Below are 27,718 nucleotides of genomic sequence, written 5' to 3' on the forward strand. Positions count from 1 at the left end.
GGCGCACCACAAGGAGTGGACTCAGAGCTCTCTGGTTAAACACCGACAAACCTGCATCCTTCCCCAAAGCTCACACGCCTCCCGCTGGCAGCTCCACGCAACTCCCAGGCCGCCCTCGCTCCCGAGACAGCCCCACGGTGGGGCCACTGTCAGTGTCCGGAGCGGCCACAGGGCACTGCTCTGAACGACAAACCACTCTTCCAGCTCACCCACACCAAGTCCAAGGCCCGCACCCCCAGCTCCTCCTCGCTCACGTTAGACAAGGTCAACGAACTACCAGCAGGAGAAACCGCTTGGGGGATGGTCAGAGCTGATCTACCGAGGCCCGGAGCTCTGAGGTGCAGCCCCCGCCGTCCTCCCTGGTGGGACCGGGCAGGAGGGGGGTTTCTGCTCTTTGCTTTAATGGAAGGGGCCTGGGAGGGGGAGGGGCCGTCACCCAGCAGGCAGGCCCGTTTACAAGGGCCGTCTCAATGTCTTCTGTTTACCTGCTGCTGCTGCTGCTGCTGCTGGCGCTGGAACCTGGGAGGAAGTGACTTCTGGTACTTGCTGAACTCCTGCGCAGGGGACCCAGCCTCCCCGGGCCCCTCCTCACTGCTGCCGCTCTGAGCCACGGCCGCGGGAGCTGTGGGGGGCTCTTCGGAGAATGCGCCGGGGGCTTCCTGAGCAGAGAACTCGGGGGAGCCTGGAGAACAAACAGCCAGAGAACAGGCTGGAGTGGCCGAGCTTACCAAACGTCTAACAGAAAGTCAGAGCCGGAAGAGTCACAGCCTTGAACCCTGGCACTGGCACGAGCTCGTGGTCCCACACCATCCCCACTTTAGGGGAGACGAAGGGCCCGAGGTCAGGTGCCTGCCCGAGGCCACAGCGTTAGCAGTGGAGCGGGATTCGGGTCCAGAGGAGAGAGGGTTCATTAAACAGGACCCTGGAAGTCACACAGCCACACGCTCCATGGCAGCCGCACCCACCGTCCCACCCGCTGACTCACGACGTCCCAAGGCTGGGTGCCGGGTGGGCAGCCGGGTCCTTCAGCTGCAGAACGAGGACAGCAGGACAGCAGCTGCGCCTCCCGCCGGGCTTGTGGCCATCAGAGATAACCCAGGTAATGTGCTTAAACAGCGCCCCACAGCAGGAGGTGCTCCCCACAACTGCCCACCAGCATTCTCTCTGAAATCCCCTTCTTTCTAGCTCCCACCCCAGCTTTGCTCTTTTATCCAGCTTTTCTCAAGTACAATTGACACTTGCTTTCTTAATTCGACTGCAGAGGCTCAGGCAGGGGAGGAACCCGCGGAGGCAGGCGGTGCAGCGCAGCGCGTCCCGAGCCACCGCACCCGCAGGCCCACGCCGGGACCCGGATCATCGCACCACGCTCACACCCAAGCCACCTCCTCCCGGGCGCTCAGCCCCGGGAAGCCACCTCCGCGAGACCGAGGCTGGCACGGCTTCACAGGACTTCGGGAGACGGACAGGGCGGGGGTCAGTTCCCCGAGTTCCTGGGCCAGGGAGGGCGCTGGGCGCTACCAGACCGGCAGGAAGACCCCCATCCGAGGGGCTTTCAGGGACTGAAACTCACATCAGGCCCTTGTCTCCTAAAAAGAGCTGGTTTTCGTTGATTTTTAAAAATCACAAAGAACATAGCTGATCGGATTCTTTAAACCCGCTCCGACACAGAGCGCTGTTCGACGTCTCTGACCAGCCGTGCAGCCCAGGCTTTGCAGCACTGATTCTGAAAACCGCGTGTGCACACAGGCGGGCTTCCTTCCCGTCCAGGAGAAGGACCCTGTGCGTTTAGTAAGATGCTCAGCTCGCACCTTTGGCTGAGCAGGGGCGGTGATGACCGTGACCGTGACGACACAATGGGCACCGTTACCACAAGTGCACGCGTGCTTTCTGTGCCCAGAAGCTGTGCCAAGTGCTCTGCACGCATCACCCCGGGTGGCCCCTCCGCACGGAGCATGGAGGGATCCTGTTCCCATCCCACTTCGCAGATGCGGGACAAGCTCCCGCCGGGTGCGGTGCGGAGCCAGTCAGCGTGGACACAGGGTGTGAACCCAGCCTCTGACCCCGGCTGGGCTCTTACCGACGGCGCTTCCCAGCATCCTCTGGCTGTAGCCACAGGTGGTACCAGGAAGCCAGGGAGACGCAAACCGAAACGAGGAGCGCAGCGCCCAGGGTTTGCGGTTTGTGGGACCAAAGCCCCGCTCACCTTTGCGGACGGCAGGGCCGTTCTCCTGCGGCGGCGCCTTCTCGGGGCCCGGGGACCGGGGCGCCTCCTTCTCGGCCGGCCGCGGCGCCTCGCTGGCCCTCTGGGCCTGCCTGCACTTCTGGTCCAGCTGCTTGAGCTTGGCGGCACAGGCGGCCAGCCGCTCCTCCCGGGCCCGGCGCTCCTCCTCCTCCCGGCGCCTCCGGGCGCGCTCCACGGCCTCGGACATCTCCGACTGGATGAACTTCTGCCGCGGGGGCGGCTTGTCCTCCTTGTCCTCGGCAGACTGCTGCCGGAACACGCTGCCCACGGGGGGCTTCTGCCAAGAGGAGAGGGTCTGATGGAACCGAGACGGGGCCGCTCCCGCCGCGGCCAGCCCTCCTTCCAAGGCCCTCGAGCACCTTGCAGCCGCGGCCCGGCGCTAGGCGGCCCTCGGTTCTAACCCTGCTCTGCCCCTTCGCTGTATCTGGAATGCCGTCTGGGCAAAGGCAGACCGTCTGCAGCCGGCTCATCTGCAAACGGGTGACACAGGCAGCCTGGGGAGCGTGGACGCCCTGGAATGTGGCCGACGCCAAGCAACGGGACCCGGACCCGCCTGCTGCCAGGGGCACGAGATCAGGGCTCCGAGGCTCATCGACCGGAGTGTGGAGCACCTTTCACCATCTCTCCGTCACAAAACTGCTCTACGTCCCCCTGAAAACGCGTCAACCTCGGGCATAAAGAGCCACAAGAAACTGAATTCATGGTCAGATACACGGTTTCAAGGCGATTCTTTACATAAAGACAAAAAGGCACCTCTGGAAACACCTCCTGCGATGCTCCCTCCCCCCGAATCTCTCGCTGGCTGCCAGTTACCGGACAACAACCAGAGGCCAAAGGCGCAGCGTGGAGCACGCGCACGGGGAGTTCTGACTGGCGTGCGGGGAGGGAAGCTGCGTGCAGGGTGAACGGCAGCACCAATGACCCAGCCACGCGATTCCAACAGGGCCGTGCGGGAGGCCCAGCTTCCACCCTGACCCGAGTGGCTCCGTTAGTGGAGCATCATCCCAGGTACCAAAAGGCGGCCCGGGTCCATGAGCTCGATCCCCAGCAGAGGGACGTGCAGGAGGCAGCCAATCCAAGTTTCCCTCTCACATCGATGTTTCTCTCTCCCCTCTCCCTTTGCTTTCTCTCTAAAAGCCAATTAAAAAATCTTTTTTAAAAATGAGAAAAGCAGAGTATAATGCAGTGAAATAAATAAATAAGCTCACTCCAAGTTGGCACCTGGTAGCTGCAATGGGGAGAGTCGGTGTCACTGTTGCGATTCCAGCCAAAAAAGGAAACCTGGCACCTGATCCCAGGGAAGGACCAGACCACCCCAATCTGAGTGCATCTCACAGAGCCATGAGGTTAAGGGAAGGCCGTGCCAGACTGAGGGGACGAGCGACAGGACCGCCAAGGCAGGAGGTGGCGCCGAGCTGGGGTCTGCGCACGAAGGACGCTAACAGCCCACCGGCAGCGCGAGGGCAGGGGCTGCGGCTGCCGTCCTGGCAGGGGCACCGTCGGTACCAGCTCACACCACCGCGCCTGTCCGACATGCTCGCCAGGCCGGCACCGTCCCCTCCCTGGCTCAGAGAAAGTTTTCTTTGTATGTACTTCCACCTTTCCTGTAAGTTCGTGCCTGTTTCAAAGACGTTTCTTTAATTAAAAAAGAAAGAGTGAGCCAAAACCGGTTTGGCTCAGTGGATAGAGCGTCGGCCTGCGGACTCAAGGGTCCCAGGTTCGATTCCGGTCAAGGGCACGTACCTTGGTTGCGGGCACATCCCCAGTGGGAGGTGTGCAGGAGGCAGCTGATCGATGTTTCTCTCTCATCGATGTTTCTAACTCTCTATCCCTCTCTCTTCCTCTCTGTAAAAAATCAATAAAATATATTTTTTTAAAAAAAGAGTGATATCCTCCTAGGACTTTCAGAAACCCAACCACTCAGCTCAGCAAAGTACAAATGCAGAGGCATCCGACAGATGACCACTGGTCTTCTTCTTGGACCTCATGTCAAATGAATGTGGAGGGGGGGAGGGGGGGAGGGGGGGGGGAAGGGGGGAGAGTTCCCCACTAATCACAGGCACAGATCCCTCCGGTGCCCATGGTACCTGGTAGTCAGGGCCCGAGGCCCAGCTGTGAAGCTTCCTGGAAGGTGGCTGAGGTTCTGGCACCTTCCGGACGACACGAGCCATGCCCGCTGTTTCGCCCCAGTCCTTTCCTTCCTCTTGGGCACGCTTGGCCTCAGCGCTGTCTGCAGAGCTCATTGACAGCCCCCGCTGCCTCCTCGGGTCCCAGCTGTTCCTAGGACAAGCGCAAGCTGTTAGTTTCCCGTCAGCAACATGGTCTGGCCTTACCAGCCAGAGGGCCTCAGTCAGCTGTCTACACACCCATTTCCTTCATCGGAGCAGCCCCAACTCCCCACCCGCTATGGCGACAAGACATCCCAGAACACCAAAATTCAGCACCAACATTTACCAAGTCACTCTCTCACACAAAGCTCCAAGCTCCAGCGAGGCTGTTCCACACCCATTACTTTACCTTATCGGGGAAAGGGGGGCTCATTCTCCCCCTTTTAAAGAGTTGAAAAAAGATTCTCAGAGAGGTTGGGCAGCTGCTCGCCCAGGAGCTAACGGATTTGAAGCCGCACCCAGAAGAAGGAGCTTCTTTACTGCAGCCCCTGCCCTGTGCTCTGCATTGAAGGCGCTCAGACTGCTCCTCAGCACAAGCGGCCCGCTGCAGGGCCGCCGCGAAGAGCAGGAGGAGAAAGGAGAGCCCCCGGTGCGGACGGGCCAGGCGAGCCCCGCAGGCTGCGGGAGCGGGAAGAGGAGTGGGGAAGGGAGCTGTGCGCGCTCACCTTCGTGCTCAGGGCAGAGCTAGACACAGGCACGGGCAAAGCGTGAGGACACGCCTGGGCCTCCTGTGTGGGAAACCAGTGCCCGGTCACCTAGCAGGAGTCCAGAGAACAGCAGGGCTCAGGTCTGGCTACTCTCTGTGTGCATGTGTCGGTGCACATGTGTACGTGAGCGGGGGAAGGTGAGGCAGGTAAGGGAGGTTAGGAGATCACAGCCGGGCAACAACTGCTGGCGACTGCTGACGTCACGGTGAGAGGCAGGGAGAGAGACCACAGCAAGGTTTCTGATGCACCAGAAAAGCCGTGTCTTCAGAAGACAACTGGGCACAGTGTGAGGGAACGCAAACATGAGAGGAGGGCGCTGGCTGACCTCTGCATGGTCCAGGAGAGAAAGGAGGCCAGTCCCGTGGCCCCGACACAACGAGCAGGAAGGGATGCAGTCAGGGAAGGTTCAGGAATCATTATGGAGGGAAACGAAGATGTCGGAGGGACTCTGAGCTCCTTGTAGGAGTCTCTGGGGGTTGGGCATCACCAGCCAGCTCAGAGAATATCAAAAAAAGAGCAGGTTTCGCCCGGCCAGCGCAGCTCAGAGGTCGAGCATCGACCTGTGAACCAGGAGGTCACGGTTCGATTCCCTGTCAGGGCACATGCCCGGGTGATGGGCTCAATCCCCAGGGTGGGGTGTGCAGGAGGCAGTTGATCACTGATTCTCTCTCATCACTGATGTTTCTATTTCTTTCTCCCTCTCTCTTCCTCTTGAAGTCAATAAAAATATATTTTTTAAAAAGAGCAGGTTTAGGGAGGAGATGCCCTCAATCTGAAGTGTCCTTGGTCACAGCCAGTAGCAAAGCTGGTTCCATGTCTAACTCCTTCCGTTGAATATTCAATTAACATCAACTGAAAGAGGCAAGAACAGTGTCCTACTGCCCCAATCAATCTGCCAAGTTTTATGTCTTTGCCTTTGACTTAAATTCTTGGTCACATTTCCTTCTAAGCTCAGTGTTCCAAGAACTGATCCACAGAGAATCCCCAAGCACATCGAGCGGCGTGAAAATAAGGAACAGAGCCTCAGTTAGTTAACTGTGTGCCATCCGAGCGGCAGAGCGTGTTACCAGCTTCCTCCAGAAGAGGGCGCTGACTCCAGGAGCTTAGAAGTGAAAGGAAACAACAGACTTGCAGAACCATACACACATTCAATCAGTGACAATAAAACAAAGGGGAACATTAAAGCATTAGAACCGAAACAATATTTAAAAATCCCATTTTTGAGGAAAGCATAGTAAGTCCCATAGGTGATGTATAAAGAAAACAGGAAATGCCACATGAAGGGAAAAAATCCCACGTGCTGGTACAAAAAAAAAAAGAAAAGACAAATTAAAGCAACCAAAGGCGCTATTTTACAAGTACTAGTCAATAGTGTGGTGAAGGCCTGGAGTGGGCGGGGACTGGGTGGAGGGAGGTAGTGGGGGAAAATAAGGGACATCTGTAATAGTGTCAACAATACAAAATAAACTTTAAAATGTGATGATTATTTCTGGATTTAGGATTAAAGAATTTCTGCCTTATTTTTAATTAAACATTTTTTGTATTTTACAAAACATGTTATTCATATGGCTTTTAAACATATGTAAAGTGCAAAAATAAATAAATAAACAAAGGTACTAGCCAAGCCCGGCCAGCATGGCTCAGTGGTTGAACATCAACCTATGAACCAGAAGGTCACGGTTCAATTCACAGGTTGTGGGCTCCATCTCCAGTGGAGGGCGTGCAGGAGGCAGCTGATCGATGATTCTCTCTCATCATTGATGTTTCTACCTTTCTCTCCCTCTCCCATACTCTCTGAAATCAATAAAAATGTCTATAATAATAAAAGCGTAATATGCTGATTAGACCGGACAGCCAAACGACCTTCCAGACAAAGCCAGGGCTGCGAGGGCCAAGCCCCTTGCACGAATTTCGTGCATCGGGCCTCTAGTGTTAAAAAAAAAAAAAAAGTACTAGCCAATACTACTGATATTATGATAAAAACAAGAGGTGCTAGAGTACAATGAAGTATTTTCCAAAAGGCATTGTGAGTAAAATCTGTCTAATAAAATGATCCAGAAAAAGAGAGAAAAGATTAAATTGGTCTAAGAAGTTTAGGAAGCCTGACCTACCCTGCGTAAGCTTCTCCCACCTCCCCGAAGATTCCTAGCATGCTTTTGTACGCACACCCCAGAGTGCAGGCCACCCTGGAGGAAAGGGGAAAGTTGAACCCAGGCGGTTTCCCAAACTCGCTGGGCCACAGAGGCTTCTGGGACATGACATCCATCACTCGGCAGAACACAGTCTGCACCCCCTCAGGGAAGCACCGGAGCGGTGGTACAATCACTAGGACCAGCCTGCCACGCCCGGATGCAAATCCTGGCTCAATTCTCGAACGCAACGGCTTTCCCCAAGTGTAGCCCTCTCATCTGCAAAATGAAACAGCACCTGCCCCGGGAGGCTGCTGGAAACCAGGAAGTGCACTGGGCACGGGACCAGCACACGGCAGTGCCGCTAAGCATAAGGCTGCCCGGGGGCGTGCCCCAGCAGGAGTGGGGAGCCTTACCACTGTGGCCTGCCGTCCTTCACCACGTCCTCCTCCTCCTCATCGTCACTGAACTTCAACTTCTCAGAATAGTCCACTTCCTCATGGAGGCCTGCAACAGGACGTGGGCCAGGAAGAACGAGGAGAGATGAGAATTTCAACTGCCAAGAGTGCCACTTCAGTCCGGAATCATGCCAACCCAGCGGAGGAGGAAGGCGAACCACGCGGCTGCCACCACCATAACAAACTGCAGCTAAATGGAAGGAGCTCTGGCTTCTGGTAACAGGAAGGCAGCCTGGTCAGACTAACCCTCCCTCCAGACAACAGCTCCTAAATCTGGGCAATCTATAATAATAAAAGGGTCATATGCTAATCAGACCGGACATCCTTCTGGAAGAAGCCACGGCTGCAAGGGAAGCCCAGGTCCCGGGTGCCAGAGGGAAGCCAGTGCTGGCAGCCCGGGGAAGGAAGGCCTACTCTTTTTAAAAAAAAATATATTTTATTGATTTTTTACAGAGAGGAAGGAAGAGGGATAGAGAGCTAGAAACATCAATGATAGAGAAACATTGATCAGCTGCCTCCTGCACACCTCCCACTGGGGATGTGCCCGCAACCAAGGTACATGCCCTTGACCGGAATCGAACCCGGGACCCTTCAGTCCACAGGCCGACGCTCTATCCACTGAGCCAAACCAGTCAGGGCAGGAAGGCCTACCCTTGCATGAATTCGTGCATCGGGCCTCTAGTGTCTGTGTGTGTGTGTGTGTGTATACACACACACACTAATATATACTAGTATATATATATATATTAATATATATATATACACATATATATATCTTAGGATTCTTACATTTTTTAAATCTTTTATTGATGTTTAGAGAAAGCGGAAGGGAGAGGAATAAATAGAGAGAAACATCTTTGGTGTGGTAGTCTAGTTTTCCTAGTAACTTTGTTAATGTGCTGTGAAAGACTGAAAATTTGATTATGTCATATATATGATATTAATTGTGAATTAGTGGGGCTTTGATGTAACAGTGTATCAACATTTAAAGATACTGGTACTTGACACTCTATTAAACAAAATTAACCTCCAAATTTTAAGCTGTCAAGTCACTGGAATAACTGTTTAGAAAAAAAAATCACAACTACATGACTTTACATTTTGGGTACGTATGTTAAGAATTATGTACAGCCCAGCCGGCGTGGCTCAGGGGTTGAGCGTCGACCTATGAACCAGCAGGTCCCGCTTCAATTCCCGTCAGGACACATGCTTGGGTTGCAGGCTCGATCCCCAGTGTCAGGAGTGCAGGAGGCAGCCCATCAATGATTCTCTCTCATCATTGATGTTTCTATTTCTCCCTCTATTCCTCTCTCTCTTCCTCTCTGAAATCAATAAAAATATATTTAAAAAAAGAATTACATACAAATTGAAATATCTGTGTACTTATCAAAACAAACAATAAAATCAGTTATGAAATAAAATAAATGAGTAAATAAATGCAATCCACAAGATTATCACAATAATGGAGAAAAATCATATGATCACAAGGACAGAAAAAGCATTCAACAAAATTCAATACATACCCACCCATTCATGCTTTAAAAAACAAAACAGCAGACTAGAAGAGAACAACCTCAATCTGGTCAAGAATATCTCCGAAAAGCTATAGCTAACATCCTATTTAATGGTGAAACACTAAACATTTATCCCTACGATCAAAAACAAAGAACTTGAATACAACATTGAGCTGGAAGTACCACGGTGCAAAAAAAAAAAAAAGGCATAAAGTCTGAAAAGGAAGACAAAGCTGCCCCTATTTATAGGCAACATGACGGTTATGTAGAAACGCTAAGAAATCAACGAAAACTAGTGAGTGCATTCAGCAAAGTGTCTGGTATAAGATACACAAAATCAACTTGTATTTCTACAGAATAACATCGAACACTTGAAACAATATTTAAAAAAAAGGAAACAATGCCATTTGTAATAGTATCAAAGACCATCACATACTCAGGAATAAACTTAATGATACCTAGTCAAGACCTTGACCCTAAAAACTATAGACCACTGCTGGGGAAAGGAAAGACCTAACAGATTCACTGGTTCCTGGATAGAAGATTTAAAATTAAGACATCATTTATCCAGAAATAAATTCAATAAAATCCTGACCAAAATGTTTGCAAGCTTTTTGTAAATATTGCTAGGCTGGTTCTAAATTTACATGGGAATGGAAAGAACTTAGAACAGTGAAACAATCAAAAACGCAAAAGGAGCCCTTGCCGGGTGGCTCAGTTAAGATCATTGTTGGAGCACCAAAGGGCTGCGGCTTCAGTCAAGGCAGGCCTGGGAGGCAACCAACCGATGTTTCTCCCTCAAAATCAGTCAGAACCTGCTCTCAGGTGAGGATGAAAAAGCAAAACAATACCTGAATTTTTTTAAATGTTGTCGGTTTATTTTGTTCATCAGACTTACACTACCTGAAGTTAAGACTTAAACTACAATGATCCAGTGTGGCACTGGCATGAGGATGGATAAATGGATCCATGGACCAAACAGGTCCAGAAACAGACCCACACTTACCAGGTCAGTTGACTTGTGGCAAAGGTGCCCAAGCAACTCAATAGGGGAAGGGAAGTCTCACCAACCCACAGTGGGGAGCAATGGATAGCCTTCTGGTAAAACGAAACTTCAACTCCTATCTTACACCCTACAAATCACCCAATGCAACGTGATCTACGGTAAGAGTTAACACTATAAAATATACAGCAATATCTTTACCACCAGGGGAGACAAAAGGTTTTTTTAGATAATGATACAAAAGTAATAACCATAAAAGACACAAATTTATAAACTTTATCAAAACTAAAAACTTCTGTTCATCTAAACAGTGCTAAAAAGATGAACAGATGCCCTGACCGATGTGGCTCAGCTGGTTAGAGCATTGTAGGTGCACCAAAGAGCAGCAAGTCCTGTTCCTGGTCAGGGCGCATTACCCAGGTTTCGAGTTCAATCCCCGGTCAGGGCGTGCATGGGAGGCACCGATCAATGTTTCTCTCTCTAACTCTCACTCTCCCTTCCTCTCTCAATGAAAAAAACATACCCTCAGGTGAGGATTAAAAAAAAGAATAGACAAGGCAAACTATGGGAAAACATATTTGTGAAATGTAAGCTGCAAAGGACTTGTATCAGACCACTCAACAAGGAAAGGAAAAGATACACCTCTCAGTAGCACATGAAAACGTGTTCACTGGCATTAGTCATCGCAAATGCAAATGAAAAGCAGAGATGCCACTACACAGCCACCAGAATGGCAAAAGCACCAAGACTGACAGGAAGGTGTGGTCGCTGCTGGGCATGTGCAATGCTCGGCTGCGTGGAGGTCTGTGGTTCTTGTGCAACTCATCACACACCTACCCTTTGACCCAACACTTGCACTCCCTGCTGGGCCCTCAAGAGACATGAAAATATCATACTCGATGGAGCTTTAAAGTGGATCAGTAAGTTAAAGTATATTGATACAATAAGATATGCCCCAGTAATTAAAAGCAACAATTGACATTATGTAACATTGATGAATCTCAAAAACGTGACACAGAGGAAAAGCTGTGTGACTCCCCTTGCCTGTAATCATACAGGGCAAAGCTACTCCAGGTTCGACGCCAGGAGAGCGCAGGCCCTGGGCCAGCGGGGGAGGCAGGCCGGCGGGAGGGGACAGGGGAGGAGGAAAAGGTTCCCAGGTGTATCCCTTTGTCAAAAGTGTACAATTAAGATGTGTGTCTTTCAATGTAATTAAAATTTACTCAAAAACAAACAGGATTGTAAAGGCATGTAATCAGGCTGGGGTGGAGAGAGGGTGAAAGGAAAGAAACAAGAAAGGCAGAATGGTGGTACCTGCCGAAGCTGGTGAGGGGAGCTGGGGGGGCATTACACAATTTTGCTTGGTTTAACTTTTCCATTATATAAAAAAAGTCTACAAAAAGGTAACAGCGAAATCTACCACAGCTCTCAGATCGAGACCGAAGACCAAACGAAGACACGGATGGGCCAGGAAGCCCCGCTGTGTGAGAGCCAGCCGGGCCCACTGCGGGCACGGAAGCTGCTCCCGCCCCGCGTGCTCAGTCCCCGCGCCCAGGAAAACCACGCGCGGGGCGTTCACCCTGGATGGACGTCAGCCCGCCTCTAACCCCCCGGGGGAAGCGCACTCAGAAACAACCCACCTGCCCAGCCGTCGTCGGCATCGGTGTCCAGGTCATCCAGGCCCTTGAGGTTCTCCGCGTTGATGATGGTGGGCCGCGGCGCCCGCTCCACCAGCTGCCTGAGCGGGCGGGGCGGGCGGGGCATCCCCAGCCGGCTGTCTTTTCTGATGAGAGAGGATTAAAGACACTGGACTTATGTCAACTACACATATGGAAGCAGAACCAAATACTTCTGAAAGCTAAGCCCTGAATCGCCAAGGCCCGTGTGTGCGTTTAATGTGTAAGCCACCCCTTTGGACAGAAACACACGGGAGCGGAGGCCCCGCCCGGAGCCCGCCTCGGGCTGCAGCTGCCCGCTCAGCGCTAACGCCAGGGCAGCGGCCTCGGCCCTGCCAAAGCTTGGACTGTGCCAGGCACTCGAGTCATAACCCATCTCGCCCGGCCGTCCCGTCCCGCACACCGTCCCGCACACCCTGGGCTCCGAGCTGCTCTCAGGCACTGTGTCTTCAGGAGACAGAGCACTGCCACTCGTCAGCCCGCCTTCCTGTCCAAGCCCACCACGTGGGTGAGCTCTCCCCGCGCCGGCCGCATCGCCCTCCGCCTTACCCGTCCTGGTCATTCATCTGGAACTGTCGGAAAGGAACTCGGGGTTCCAGGCGGAGCTGCGGAGGGGGGAAGGATGCTCGTTCCGCTGTACCCGGGTTCTCGGATGACTGTGGCGAACACATCTGAAACAGAACATCAATGAACGGGGTTTCTGGCAATGACCCGAATTCTCCGTTCCACTTGCATTAGAATTTGTTTTGGAAAATGAAAAATGGGAAAAAGAAACAGGAACTCTTGGGGTTTCCCATTTAACATGCCACCGTCTCCCCATTTCCTTCCTGCTGCTGGGACACCTGGGCCTGTGTCTTGGGGGAACCTGCCTCTCCCTTTCCTAAAGAGCGAGGCTGAGACACGCACACAGCAGGGAAAGCAGCCGAGGCCCTCGGGACCGGGAAGGAGAGAGAGGGTAACCTTAATGGAAACCTCCCAGGCAGGGCACGGGGCAAAGCGTGAGGTCGGGGGGAGCACCGAAGGTGACCCCCACCCCCGTGAGGCAGTTCTACTGGGCATGGACGCGCTGGCTGTGGGGAAACGCGCCCTCTGAAGACTTACAAAAGCAGGAAGCATGTCGTGGTATGTAGGTGGGTGGTATGCATTCCCCATGAACTGTGAAGCCCCTTTGCGAACAGGCTGAGCCGGGCGGAGGGAGGGGTCCTTAGAATCGCTGGTACATGCCGAGGAGGGGGCTCCGTCTCCCGCACTCGAGTTCCTGCTGCCCAGCTCAGTGGGGGCGGCGCTCAGAGACGTGGCAGAAATTATGTTTCGCCCACCGCCCTCCCTCCAGCTTGTCACATCTGGAAATGGAAAGGGGGCAAAAGGGGAGAGGAAAGAGGAAGGGGGAGGAGGGACGGTATGAGGTTCTGAAGGTCAAGGGACCCCCTCATTCATTGTCAAAAGCGGACAATTAAGATGTGTGCCTTTCAATGTAATTAAAATTTACTCAAAAACAAACAAAAAGGACTATAAAGGTATGTAATCAGGCTGGGGGTGGAGAGTGGGCCTCATTCACCAAAAAAGCCCCCCAAAAAACAAAGAGTGAAGAGTAGAGTCCTGGTCACGGGTGTCAGGGGAGGTGGGGCAGACAACACGGGCCAAGGCGCGTGAACGTGCTGAGGGAGCCTGACGGGGAGACAGGCAAGTGTGCGCGTCTTCCCCGACGGCCAGGAGCCGCCCCCTCGGCGCTGGCCGCAGCGGCACCAGGCAGCCCCGTGGAAACAGCCGCGGCTCCTTCCACAGACGCCCCCAGCCCCGGACTTGCCATTAAACCAGAGTGAGTTCTGACGTGTTTCACACTTTGTTTAGCGGTGGCCCCTCTCATCAAGGAGATCGCCCCAGTTCATAAGACGAAGCAGAGCAGCTCTTGCCCGGGGGGGGGGGGGGGGGGGGAAGGGTGGTGTGTGTGGACCAGACCCTCTGGCTGGAAGGGTGTGGACCTGCCACAGGCCTTGGCCCCGCCTGCCCTGCCCCAGCCGGGGCCTCCTGCAGGGCCCAGGTGGCCTGCCGACCGAGCTATCTTTCCCCATGAGGCTGCCAACTGCCGAGGGCAGCGGCGTCCGGTGGAATGTCAGGCCCAGGAGCCACTGCCGGAGCCAAGTGCCTGCTGGCTTCAGTTAACTTGGGGGACGGGTTGGAACCCGGAAGGCCCCTGAGTGTGGGAGCCTGAGAAAGACCAAGGGCGGAGCCACCACACGGGGTTCAGCTCTAGCCCTCCAAGCCCCGCGTGTGGGCTCGGGCACGCCCTGTCTGGGCACCCCCCTGGCCATCTGCTTCTTCCTCTTCTCAAGAGGAGATGGAACCCATCCCAGAAGCTCCTCCGCGCTCTACCTGTTTATAGTCCTACAAAGCACCTCATCCTAACTAGACCAAGGACTCTCCCGCTCCTGGCCTAAGGAACCGGAGGACGTCTTCGGAGTAGACCAGTGGTCAGCAAACTCATTAGCCAACAGAGCCAAACATCAACAGTACAACGATTGAAATTTCTTTTGAGAGCCAAATTTTTTAAACTTAAACTTCTTCTAACACCACTTCTTCAAAATAGACTTGCCCAGGCCGTGGTATTTTGTGGAAGAGCCACACTCAAGGGGCCAAAGAGCCGCGTGTGGCTCGAGAGCTGCAGTTTGCCGACCACGGGAGTCGACGAAGCAACTCGGCGCGCAGGCCACTGGAAGGCGGTGCGCTGAAGGAGCTGCACTGTGATCATTTCCTTCACGGAACCTCAGCTCTTGGGGGTTCATCACGACAAGCAAACACAAGTCCCGCGTACTTCAAGACCTGACCAAGCATCCCCCCAACCCCCCCGCCCCCAAAAAACAAGAGCCATTTCAGAATCTCTGGTTAGAACTGGTAGATCTCATTCCTAAATAACACCTTAAGCCACCCACAGCCTCTAAAACAGGCGTCCTCAAACTACGGCCCGCGGGCCACGTGCGGGTGTTCTTGCCGTTTTGTTTTTTTACTTCAAAATAAGATATGTGCAGTGTGCAGAGGAATTTGCTCATAGTTTTTTTTTAAACTATAGTCCGGCCCTCCCACGGTCTGAGGGACAGTGAACTGGCCCCTGTTTAAAAAGTTTGAGGACCCCTGCTCTAAAAACATCCCCAGCAAGTAGCACTCCACACACCTGCCCCTCCCTGACCAGACCCCAGAGGATGGGCCGTGGAGATTAGCGCTGAGCGGGCTACGTAAGGGCACATGTTAAAAACGGGGCTTTAAGTTGGCGGGGTGGGGAGGTTGGAAGTCACACCTTAAACACACTCCCCAAGTGACCCTGAGGGCACCCCACTAGGCTTGGGAAGCGCTAGTTTAGAAAGCCGCTCCTGAATCAGGGACCAAGGCAGTTGGCCCTTGGCCCGCCCATCCTTGCCATGACCACCGAGCAGAGCAGAACTTTCTAATGACAGCAGGAAGGCAGGCAGGCCTGGCCGCCCCAACAACGAGAAAGAAGGGGTGACCTCCCGACCAGCCTAGGGTTCAAGTCCAGGGGATGCAGAGGTCAGGCAAAGGTCAACAGCCACGCCTTCCAGGCAGGGAGCCTGGCCTCAGGAGCCAGGCTCTTGGAGGCCCCGCACCCTCCTGTCTGCGGGCAGGAAGGCAAGGGCGAGTCTGCGTCCCCACGTGCCCGCCCGGGCGGCGGCTCACTCACTCTGAGGGCGGAGGCTTGGTCCGGGCCCATACGACAGATCTAAGACGCCCTTTTCTTTGCCAGCCTTGTCCTGCCCTCCAGCTGCTTTCAGCGTCGGAAATTCCTCGGGAGAGAAGGATAAGAGTCGGCTTGAGCCCCTTAAACCTGAAAGAAAACCGGAAAGACTTATGGAGCCAGTGAGGTCAGCACCAAGGCTTCTCCGCCTCCGCAACTCCAAGCACGGACAGCCACGCCGGCCGGGGTGGGCTCCTCGGGAGTGCGTGGCGCCGCGCTGGCGTCAGTGCGGGCAGAGCGCACTAGGCTCCCCGAGGGCCCCAGATGCTAACCCCGACACGCCTCCAGAACCAGCGCTTTCTCCCTGGGGCCAAGGCCAGGCTCCAGAGCAGTGACTCTCAGGTGAGACACTCCACAAAGCTTTAGGCCAAGACAACCTAGACCCAACCAAATGGTCCCGAGAAGGTGCGCATCCGTCCTGCCCACCTCTTCCCACTTACCACCTTCGTGTCCTGCTGGCTTTCCATTCAGCTGTGCCCATGACTTTGGTCCACCTGGCACTGTGTTTGTGTTCTGAAAAAGGAAGCGAATTAGAGGAGAGCCGGCCCATCGGCCTGCTGTCCATTCCCCACGCAAGTGGGAAGGTGCTCACGGCCGCCCCCAGGTTCCACCACGATGCCCAAAGTCCACGGCCACGTGCCGAGTGGATCAGCACAGGAGCTCCGCCTTTTCCAACAGCCTTCAGCTGACGAGACCCCTTCCAAATGAAGGTAAAGCTACAGCACAGAGCTCGATGAGCAAAGCCTCATGTGACTGGGTTAGGTACCAAATTAACTAGGTGCCCCATGACCCCTCGCCAGCCCACCCCTCCCCACACACTCACGGCAGGGGCTGTCTCTTACCTTCAGCGCAGAGCTGACTGGGTCTAACAGCCATTTACTTACTGGGAGTTGCCCTGAATGCTTGCCATGGTGGCTGGAATGCCCCCGGGTCTTGCCCATAGGACACATAAGGGGACCATGCAGCTGGGGTGGACAGCCCCCCAGGAGGGGTGCGCCTCCAGAGCCAGCAGGAAGCAGAGGGCACCAGGACCAACCCACAGCCTCCCATTTGGTGTCTATAAGCAGCCAAAGGCACTGAACTGGATGAGGTACTACAGGGCCAATGAGGGGTTACTATTACTGCCAGTGAACGTCACCCCAAGAGAACCCACAGCCTCGGGTGAGGCTTTAGAAAGTGGGAGTCTCTTCTCAGCACCTCTGCATGGGAGAGGAGGCCAGGCAGCAGCTGAGAAGAGCCGAGCACCGGGCAGGGGCTGTGCTACCCCAGGCCGGGCTCCGAGACGGTCCCCTACACAATCTCTTTCAACAGGTGCCCCGGGCCCGCCCGCCTCTCCGGGGTGAGGTCCAGGCACGTGTATTTCCTTTCAACAAGCTCCAAAGGCAAGTGTGCTGTGCAGCCAGGGCTGAAAACGGGCTCCGCAATCTCGTTTAGTTTCAAATTCTGAGAAACACACGAATTCAACTCTACGTACTACTCGCAGACCCCAGTGGATTTAGGCCAATGAATATGGAGCTTCACACGAATATGATTTCTTTTTCTCTTTAATTTCATAAGTGCGGTTCGGTGTTGTCGGGTGGGGTTTCCTTCTGGCAAAGCTATAAACTTCCCCACAGACGGGGGTGACGTCTCAGACCTCCCAGTGCCAGGCAGCACAACAAGACTAGAGTTCGGTAGTTCCAGTTGTTTTCAAGTCTGGCGAGTGCTAGGGGTCTCGTCTAGATTTCTTTTGATCTAAAATACTCAACACTTCTCATCTGGGGTTCTAGCCACCAGCTAAGCATGAGCCCTGCGGTCTCTGGGACCCACAGTCTCCAATGGGCTCAGTGTACCGTGAGCTCTTGCTCAGCTGAGCCACGCCTTTCTCTTCGGGAAAACATTTTAATGCATCAACAATAAGCGACTATTGCAGCTGGGTATTTCCCAAGGAGGCTCTGAGACACAACGAGTCCCTAGAGACCTCGTTAAAAAGGTTTCTGAGGGCAAATCAATTTGGGGCCTGCTGTCCCCTCTCAGTCAGGGTGCACGTTACACGTTAAAGACGCTGAGAAGACGTCCCCTCTCAGTCAGGGTGCACGTTACACGTTAAAGACGCTGAGAAGACGTCCCCTCTCAGTCAGGGTGCACGTTACATGTTAAAGACGCTGAGAAGACGTCCCCTCTCAGTCAGGGTGCACGTTACATGTTAAAGACGCTGAGAAGACGTCCCCTCTCAGTCAGGGTGCACGTTAGCATGTTAAAGACGCTGAGAAGACGTCCCCTCTCAGTCAGGGTGCACGTTACATGTTAAAGACGCTGAGAAGACGTCCCCTCTCAGTCAGGGTGCACGTTACATGTTAAAGACGCTGAGAAGACGTCCCCTCTCAGTCAGGGTGCACGTTACATGTTAAAGACGCTGAGAAGACGTCCCCTCTCAGTCAGGGTGCACGTTACATGTTAAAGACGCTGAGAAGACGTCCTCTCTCAGTCAGGGTGCACGTTACACGTTAAAGACGCTGAGAAGACGTCCAGCAGTAAAGGAGCTTCTAACCGCTGTTTTCCGGACTCCCCTCTCCGTGGCCCACTGCTCACTGTCTGCGTACGGCACTGGCCTCCTTGGAGCACAGCTGGGGCCCGGCCTAGCCCGTATCAACCTGAGCGACTTCACCTCCACAGGAGTCAACAGACACACTAGGTGTCAGTATTCAGCTCTGTCTGGGGTCTGCTCCATCAGCTTGCCGTGGGTATAAGCAAGTCAAGCAGAGCCACCCGTCTCGGTGGCGGGCGTTCGGTGGCTCCGACATCTGGCATTGGGACGGGGTCTCCAGCACCTACCTCCTGACTGGTTGGCTGAGTCGGTTTCTGTAAATTGGAGACAGATTTCTGCAAACCCGGCTGCGGCTGCGACTCCGGCGGCTGAGAGGCCGTCGCACTGGAACTAGACAGAGGCAGGACACACGGTGAGGACCAGATGCGGCACAGGCCGCGCCGACAAGGTCCCTCTGCATTTCCAAAAGCCACAGCGGCTCATCAGCGGCTCACTGGGAGCAAGACCCCCTCTGGCCAACAGAAGGAGTGCCCTCCCCGGAGACGCTCATGCTGGCAAGGACTACCACGCCTGCCGCCCACTCACTGGCATCGACAGGGCAGAACAGGCCTCTGTCTGCAAACACTGAAAGCTCATGTGAACAATGAAGTCATGGAGGATCTGCCAATGGGGAAACTGAGTCACTGGAGGGAAGGGGCTCTGAGTCCCTTCCTCCTGACCAAGCGCTCACAGCTACTCAGGGGCTGACTGCTTTCAAACAGCAGATATAAAAGAATCTTTACCATCTCTTGGCTTGTAAAATACATACGCTCACAGCAAAACTAAATTTATAAATATATATAACAGAATCTCTCATGATCTCATCCTCCAGAGAGAAACTCTAAGCAGTTTTTTTCTCAACATAATATAGTATTTTTTAACACAAGCGGAATAATGCCACGCATACAATTCTGTAACTTGTTTTTTACTTAATTTAACATCTTTTCATGACAATACATAGGGACCTTCCTCTTTCTTTTAATGACACAGTACAACTGTGAACCATAATTTACCAATCTCCGTTTTTTTCTATTAAAGATACAACTGCAATGAACGTTTTTGTATAAATATCTTTGTACACCTTTGTATAATTCAGAAGTGTCAATTCTTAGAAATGGAATTGCTGGATCAAAAGATGTGGGTTTTTTTAATTTTTAAAATATATCTTTATTGATTTCAGAGAAGAAGGGAGAGGGAAAGAGGGATAGAAACATCAATGATGAGAGACAATCATTGATCAGCTGCCTCCTGCACGTCCCCCACTGGGGATCAAGCCCACAATCCAGGCATGTGCCCTTGACCGGAATCAAACCTGGGACCCTTCAGTCCGCAGACTGACGCTCTATCCTCTGAGCCAAACCAGCTAGAGATCAAAAGATGTTTTGAAGTTTAAAAGATATTGCCAAACTGCCCTCCAAAAAAAAGGTTGCATCAGTTTACACCCCATAGGTAATCTTTACTTTTTTAATCCTCACCGGGGGATATTTTTCCACTGATTCTTAGAGAGAGTGGAATGGGGGGGGGGGGGGAGGGAGAGAGAGAGAGAGAGAGAGAGAGAGAGAGAGAGAGAAATATCAATGTCAGAGACCCATTGATTGGTTGCCTCCCCCACTGGCCCTGACCTGGGAATTGAACCCAAGACCCTTCAGTCCGCAGGTCAGCACTCTAACCACTGACTCAAACTGGCCAGGGCCCCAGGCCATCTTTTGAGAAGGTAACAAGAAAGGTCCCTGAAGGAAGATTTCTGCTGACTCAGCAGCCTTCCAGTCTCTTCTACTCAAGCTTCTGCGGGCAAGATTCGAGGTCAGCCACCCACTCGCCAGCATCCACCACTGCCGGTGCTTCCTCTGTCAGCTCAAGTCCAGTCCCACACGAGACTAACTCCTCCAAGGTTCACTTCATCCGGTAACTCATCCCCACTCGTGACCGCTACACAACGAAGGCCGTCGAGCCTCTCACATGACCTTCTACCCAAAGCAGGAGCTTCCCGTGCGCCTAAACGTTCTCCCGCTAAGCACCTGCTCCCCCTCTCACCTCTCCATCCGCCCGAGGAGGGCAGGCCCGCAGCAGCAGAGACCGGGCCTGGTCCGCTGCCTTCCTCTCACTCAGCCCTCCTCCCGGCAGGCGTGCGGCACCGGCCTGAGAGCTGCAGCGCGCTCTGTGCCAGCGCCGCGTGCCAACAGGTACAGGCGGGAGCGGCGCTCCGCCCTCTCTAGAACTGTCCGCAGCACGGGCATTTCAAGGCCTGTGCTGAAATGTGTCATTCCCATCTTTCTAGAGCTCGTAGTGTCCCCCATGTGATTAGACGATGACAGTAACGGCTGGCACCTGCACGCACTGCCTCCGGGCCAGGCTCTGGGCTAAGGACCTGGCTGTGTTCTCTCATCTAATGCTGAGACTGCCCCGGAGCCGGGTCTTCTTACTTCACAGGACAGTGAAGCTCAGCAGCAAATGGGTCTCCAGGTGCCATAAAGCTAACGGCCGCTTGGCTGGGCATCCGGCACGCCCGTCTGTTCCTAAGTCACACTACACCATCAACCAGCATGATGCCCAAGCAAACTGTCAGAAAACGTTAAATAGCGTTGAGGACGCTACTGTGGTTACTGCTGCTTTAAGATCTGACTATTTGCTCACTCTCTACACCCCGCCTGGAGTAACCTCAGAGAAGTTTCACAGAAGCTTGTGTGGCCGTTTCCAGCGAGCGGGAAGGACGCCGCTCAGCAGCTGTTCCGGATCGCGAGCATCAGCAGCCGGACCATGAGATGCGGGGCAAGAGGTGCGCCAGCCGGGACTGGGGAGCGTTCATCCCCAACAGGCTAACCTCGGCCGGAGGTTTCTGCCCACCCCCCGGGTCCTCCCAGCACAAGTCCCAAGTCCTCTTCCCTGGACACCCCTATCCCGGGCCAGAGCCCAGTCAGGAGACAGCTGGGGGCTCAGGCGCCGGGGAAGGCCCGCTATGCGCCCCGCCACGCAGCAGCCCAACAGTGCAGCTTCCCTAACGCCTTCTGGCCAGACCTGGGGCACGAGGCTGCGGGTTCTCCCTCGGCCCGCAGCAGTCTCCTCTGCGGGAGGCCGGCTGCTGCCCCCCCCCCCCCCACAGGGACCCCAGACGGAGTGTGCAGGCGCCAGCTCTGCCCACAGAGGCTCGTCCAGGACCTGGCTCTGAGTCGCCGCATGCGCGCCTGCGGCTGATGGGCCTTTTCTAATGAGGCACCGGGCTGGGCACGGGACCAGGCGGCCCACGGAAACGCTGCTGCACTGGCTCCCAGAGGCAGGGGAACGGCAGGCGGGGAGCGAGGATCCAGGCAGCAGGTCAGCGCGGAAGACGCTGCCTTGGGACGCTCCCGCCCCCCGCGCCGCCCCGTGCAGGCGGGGCGGTGCCGGAGCCGCCTGCCCTCTGCTCTCACCTCTTTGGGTCTTGCTGGTCCTGCTTGTTTGCCCATCCCGTCCCGTCCTTGGGTACTATAACGATGTTGGGGTCGTTTCCTTTGTTTTCAGACTTCAAGCTTGGCAGGTTTGCGGGCGGTGGCATACGCCGGGCTGTGGCCACTTTCCCGAGACTCTGTAAGCCATGTCTAGGAATAACTGCGGGAAGACAGGATGGAAAAGATACCGCCCGGTCACGTTACAGAGGCACAGAGGCCAGACCATTCAGCTGCTTTCAAACCCCAAGTGACCATGACAAAGGCAACAGAACAAAGAAGAGGGGCGCCCCGCCAGGGAAACCAACAGCACTGCCTGGGGGTCCCTTTAGTCACTTGACAAGCCCTTCGCCAAGGCCTTGGAAGACCCGGAAGCTTCCATTTGCACGGCAGGCAGAAGGCTCAGGAGCTGATGACCTGTGTCAGGAGCCAGGCCCGCAACCTCGGTCCCCACGGTGAGCACCTCCCTGCAAGGGGAGATGCTCTGGCCTCATGACAGCGGGACTGAAAGGACCGAGCCTGGGCCGGCCTGGGCACTCATACAACCCCAGGGGTAGGGAGAGCATCGGCAGGAATTTTCCCACCACGTTCCCGAGTCCTGGAACCATGAAATCTAACCCGGGGGAGTCTAATGCAAATGAAGCTCCATTCTAACCACCAGGCTAAAAATAGCCCTGGTTTCAGTGCGATAAGAGGAGGGGGAAGCAGCGCCCCCAGCAGAGTCAGGGTATGAAATCAGACCTCAAGGGGGGGGGGGGGGGGGCTGCTGCTGCCCAGAACGACCGGTGACCACTCCCTGCCCGCAGGAAGGACTCGGCTTCCGCGGTCCTTGACCAGGCGTTTCTCACTGAAGGCAAAGCGGGAAGGCCCGGCCCACCCGGTCTTACCTGAGGATCTGACTGCGTCTACTGATTTTCCTTTATACTTATCAAACAGGCTGAGCGTCGAATACTTGCTTTTCCCATCCTTGCCCTTGGTTATTTGCCCCAAACGATCGGACATTGCGATGAAATGTCATCTAGTAAGGAAATTGTTCTCGGCGCCGCCCCGATATGCCTTTGAAATGAAAAAAAAAAAAAAAAAAGAGTGTCAATCCACCGAATCACTGACCCAGCGAATAAATCCTTTAGGGGTCATGGATCTCCCTGCAGATCTAGAGAAAGCTGTGGATCTCCCTAGAAACCACCCTTACCACGCACAGGCAGTCCTGCTCACATTCAGAGCTTTCTGTAGACTTGCTGATCCCGCCCAACACTCGCCTTCCCCCTCACCCTGCTCCCTCCGAAACCACCCAGTACTGCTCATCCACAGGGAACGTCAGCTCGGCCCTCGTGGTGCCTCCGCCTCTCCATGTAACACCAAAAGCACGTCGGCAGAACAGGGCGGGAGGTGCACGACCCGCCACGGAAGGACAAGCGTCACCAAATCGAGGGAAGCAACTGAAGGCGGTCTGTCACCGGACAGTCGGTGTGCACTTTTCGAAATAAAGAACCAGCACCCGGAGAGAAGGCGTGCTTAGGCCTGGAGAGCGGGCTCTCTGAGAGGCAGGGTGGAAACCAGAAACCAGTGCTCCCAGAAGGCTGGACAGTCCGCAGAACTGCAGTCTTTAGGTAAGACAGGGACTGAGAAGGTTTCCGAACATCAAGAAATCGTTGTCTTGCTCCCATTTGATATTTCTGATGCTCCCCCCGACCCACAGGTACAAATGACATTCATAGTACAATTATTTCAGATCCAGAAGCAATTACCCAAAAACACAGTTCTAAACCAGCGGTACCAAAACATCTCCCTCTCCAGAAAACCCAAGCACATTCAGGTGAAATCATGGCTGCTGTCTGGCTTCAAGGCCATTAACTGTGGAAATAAAGAAGACGCCCTCCAGCACAGCCGGCGTTGAGCATCGTTATATCAGAGGTTGAGCATCAACGTATGAACCAGGAGGTCACGGTTCAATTCCTGGTCAGAGCACATGCCTGGGTTGCGGGCTCGAACCCCAGTGTGGGGCGTGCAGGAGGCAGCCAATCAATGATTCTCTCTCATCAATGATGTTTCTATCTCTCCCTTTCCCTTCCTCTCTGAAATCAACAAAAATATATTAAAAATAAACAAAAGAAAAAGTCTTAAAACAAGCACTTTCAAAGGTCCCCCATCCCGGAAGAGGCCAAAAGCTCGTCGAACAGGGGTCCCAAAAGGCACACGGGGGCGGGGGGCGGGGGGGGGGTGTCAGGCAAAGGGACAGAAATGTGCCTTTTATCCACCAGGAGGGGTTATTCCATGGACTCTGCTAGGGCTGCTTAGGAAGCACTTCGTTCTCTTACGACAAAGTGTGGTGTTTTCAGCCTCAGAACCTGTGAACATGTCACTGCACATGGTCAAAGGCATTCTGCAGGTGTGATTAAATTCAGGGTCTTGAGATGGGGAGATTATCCCGAGTTATCCAGGTGGCCCGATGTCATCACAAGGGTCCTTAGAAGAGGGAGGCAGGAGGGGGGTCAGGGGCGTGGCAGTGGAGTGATGCTCTTTAAGATGGCAGAGGGCCGCGGGCAGAGAGGGGGGCCTCCAGAAGCCGGAAAAGGCAAGAAAATAGACTCGCCCTGGAGCCTCCAGAGGAGCACGGTGCTGTGGACACCTTGATTCTACCCCAGCAAGACGCACTTCACTCTGACCCCGAACCAACGGCAAGAGAACAGTTGCCCTAACCGGTTTGGCTCAGTGGATAGAGCATCGGCCTGCGGACTCAAGGGTCCCAGGTTCAATTCCGGTCAAGGGCACATACCTTGGTTGCAGGCACATCCCCAGTAGGAGGTGTGCAGGAGGCAGCTGATTGATGTTTCTCTCTCATTGATGTTTCTGACTCTATCCCTCTCCCTTCCTCTCTGTAAAAAAATCAATAAAATATATTTAAAAAAAGAGAGAGAGAGAGAACACAGTTGTGTGTTTTATGTCACTAAATGTGTGGTGATGTCCATAGCAACAAGAGAAAACTAATACGCTCATTTATTCAACAAATTTGTTGTTTTGTTGTTGTTAATCATCACCTGAGGATATTTTTCCATTGATTTCTTTTTTTTGGGGGGGGGGGAGGGGAGAGAACGGAAGAGGGAAAGATAGAAACATCGATGTGAGAGAAACACATCAATTGGTTGCCTCCTGCATGAGCCCCGACCAGGGCCCGGGCCAAGGAGGAGCCTGCAACTAAGGTACCTGCCCTTGATCAGAATCGAACCCGGGACCCTCTGTCTGCGGCTATCTACTGAACCAAACCAGCTAGGGCTAGTCAACATATTTTCCTATGGGCCTGGGATATATACAGCAGAGGACAAGCTGGACACAACCCCCAGCTTACAACGTCCAGCCCACAGAAATGAGGGGCCCACCCACAGTCAATGGGGCTAATTACAAGAAGCATGTTCTGGAATCTTTCACTCTGGCACAATGATGAAAAACGCTCAACTGCAGCTACATCTGGGCTTTCACCCGACCACGGGCCTACAAACATTCCTAAATAAAACCAGGGTGCCTCCTTCCCACCCACACACCTCACAGGACTGCAGGGTGAGCGTCATTAATTTAAACTCACATGGCTAGTTCTAAATTAAAAACCAAACTGGCAAAGGCAAGAGAAGGCAAAATCATTTACCAGCCATTCCGGATCACCAAATTTCCACATTAAGTGCTATCATGCGTGATTGCTAAAAATCCAGTGTCTTTGATTCTGAGACTTGACCAGAAGGCACTGCTGAAAAGACTTCTTAAAATCTGAGTCCAAACTCCTGCCAGTGCGCATTCCCTTAGGCTCCGCCCTGGGCAGAGGTTAGACTGGACAGACAGCTCAGTCTTCCTGCGGACAGGACCCCCTCTGAGAACTCACCGGTCCCCACCCCCACCCCCACTCCCACGAAGCGCTAGGAGACTGGCAGCCCGGCCACACCTGCACTGGCCCCGCTGACAGAGAGAAAAGGAAACTGGCCAACACGAGCCGCCCTCCTGGGAAGTCAGAACCGTGTCGGGGAGGTGTTCGATGCTTGAACCTGTCCTCTCAGCAGACCAACCATTCACCAAGCAGTAACCGAGCACCTACTGTGTTCAGATGAAAAGCTCCCCCTCAGAGGCTCAACCAGAGGGACGCAGGAAACCAGAGGGGGACACGCTGCACTAAGGTCTGCACTAAACCTGCACGCACGGTTTTCTTAGAGAGACCCCCCCGCCCCCCATTTCTTAACCGAGTTCTGCACTAGTTGGGCACACGACTGGCTTCTCTGGACCTCGGTTTCCCCATCTCAGACTAAATGCTGGTAACCCACAGCCATGGAACTGCAAATGCTTCAGTCAAAGCAGCGCCTCTTAGCACTGCTGGGCTGGGTCCTACATTCCTACAAACCTGGTGCTGCCCGACAGTGCCCCTGAGTCACCATTGCTATGGCAACGGCGCCGGTGGGGGAGGAGCTGATACTTGTTCATCTTAACCTTCCACAGGAAGGCTGCACAGACGGAGGTCTTCCCGCCCCAGCTTCCCCTGGAGCAGGGATTGGCAGGTTAGTCAGACCCAAGAGGAACATGCACAGAGGCCCCCCAGGGCCCACAAAGCATAAACAAAGGTAAAGGACTCACACGCCGGCCTCAGAGCGTGCGAGGTTCTTTCACGAAGCCAGATTTCGCTGGACCCAAATTCAAAATACAGACACATCATCCAGTTTCCCCCAATTGTATGTCGTGTCATATGTGGGGCCTAGCCCAGCCCCACACCCAGCTGGCTACTCCGCCTGCCTGCCCCGCTGGTTTCATCAACATCAGGCCGGGAGCACTACCTGTCAGTAGGGATTTAAACAGCTTCCAAAGACCTGCTCGATTTCTATCTATCTCATCTGTCTGTCTGTCTGTCTGTCTGTCTCTCTCTCTCTCACACACACACACACACACATACACTCCACCCGCCACGGCCCAGGGCAGAAAGAAGTGCAGCGAACAGCTGGGCAGCTGGGTGTGACTCAGGAGCGGGTCGAGGTGAGAGAAGGCATTTCTCCGCTTTCTCCTCGGGTCAGAGGCGAGCTCATTCCAGCATGACTCACGCCCGGATCCGTGGGACGAGAACTGGCTGAGAGGCAGGTCCTCACGGGCAGGCACAGACCCAGCCTGGCCTCCGCATTCATGCTGCTTTCCCTCTCTATTGTAGGAACAGAATTCATTTTTGGTTTCCCTCCAAACAAAACCTAATCGGGATCCTCAGTGTCACATAAAACAGATGTGAGCCACATGTGCCCTGCCTGGGGGAGTCCCGCCTACGTGCCAACCCTCCTTGTAACCCCTCCTTCCTGAGGCACTGCCAGGGGGGCCAAGAGCATTTTGGAAATGGCTGGCCTGGAAAATGCTGCCGTTCAGCAGAGGACACAGGGCCTAAAACCCAGCACAGACAGCTTTGGGGAATGAAGAGAAGGACGTTTAAGAACCATTTCAGGTCTGCGTGTTTTGGCAAGTCATCTAAAGACCTGCTCTGAGAGGGGCAGGCTCCCCGGGAACAAGACAGCTCCAAACATTCCCAGCAAAGGCCCGTACACCAAGCCCGCCTCCCCAGACAGCAGTCCCACCTGTCCAACAGGTTTCGAGACTGCCAGCTCGCTGTCCCCCACCCCCACCCCCGAGAAAATCGCCCTGCACTCCATCTTATCGAGAGCCATTTCCGGGTACAGGATTCATTTCACTCTGCGCTTGGGTACCAGCCAGTGTCAGCCGCCCAGCCAGACAGGCCATTCGGGATGGCCTTGGGATGGCTGTGATTCCCTGGGGAGCCCCTGCAGCCACCCATTCAGGGCTATCAAAGTGGCCTCCAGCATTCCTGAGAGCCAGGCACCTGCTGAGCACCCACGCCTCACTGAGGACCCCTCGCAACAGTTCTTTCTAGAAAATACTACTGTCATCAGCCTGCTTTACCGAGGACACTAAGATGCAGTCAGAATATAGAAGTAACTCGTCCAAGGTCACGGGACTACCTGGTGTTGGGCTTTAAGCCCAGGGAGGACATGACCAGGCCCAGAGGACCCGACTCCAGGCCGCTGCTGCTTAGCTGCGGGAGGGCAAGGGCACGGACGGG

General features: G+C 54.2%; 1 protein-coding gene across 12 annotated transcripts in view; it reads right to left on the reverse strand.

Annotated features, from left to right (window-relative positions):
* Positions 1-27,718, reverse strand: part of PRRC2B (proline rich coiled-coil 2B) — a 75,539-nt gene that overhangs the window by 27,754 nt on the left and 20,067 nt on the right. For 11 of the 12 annotated variants that reach the window (XR_013814450.1, XM_079789652.1, XM_079789646.1 and 8 more), the window contains exons 2-13: positions 22,518-22,686; positions 21,616-21,793; positions 18,457-18,559; positions 16,083-16,155; positions 15,589-15,732; positions 12,999-13,240; positions 12,447-12,568; positions 11,862-12,004; positions 7,663-7,753; positions 4,330-4,522; positions 2,204-2,519; positions 486-682 (exon numbers count right to left, since the gene is read on the reverse strand). Coding sequence is in view for 11 of the 12 variants with exons in the window: in XM_079789652.1 (XP_079645778.1) it covers positions 486-682; positions 2,204-2,519; positions 4,330-4,522; positions 7,663-7,753; positions 11,862-12,004; positions 12,447-12,568; positions 12,999-13,240; positions 15,589-15,732; positions 16,083-16,155; positions 18,457-18,559; positions 21,616-21,793; positions 22,518-22,632 (1,917 nt within the window). In the remaining variant the exon portion in view is untranslated. The remainder of the gene's footprint in view (positions 1-485; positions 683-2,203; positions 2,520-4,329; positions 4,523-7,662; positions 7,754-11,861; positions 12,005-12,446; positions 12,569-12,998; positions 13,241-15,588; positions 15,733-16,082; positions 16,156-18,456; positions 18,560-21,615; positions 21,794-22,517; positions 22,687-27,718) is intronic. The other variant, XM_079789653.1, reaches the window with a different exon arrangement.

This window comes from Cnephaeus nilssonii, assembly GCF_951640355.1.
Source record: "Cnephaeus nilssonii genome assembly, chromosome: 14".
NCBI classification, from domain to species: Eukaryota; Metazoa; Chordata; class Mammalia; order Chiroptera; family Vespertilionidae; genus Cnephaeus; species Cnephaeus nilssonii.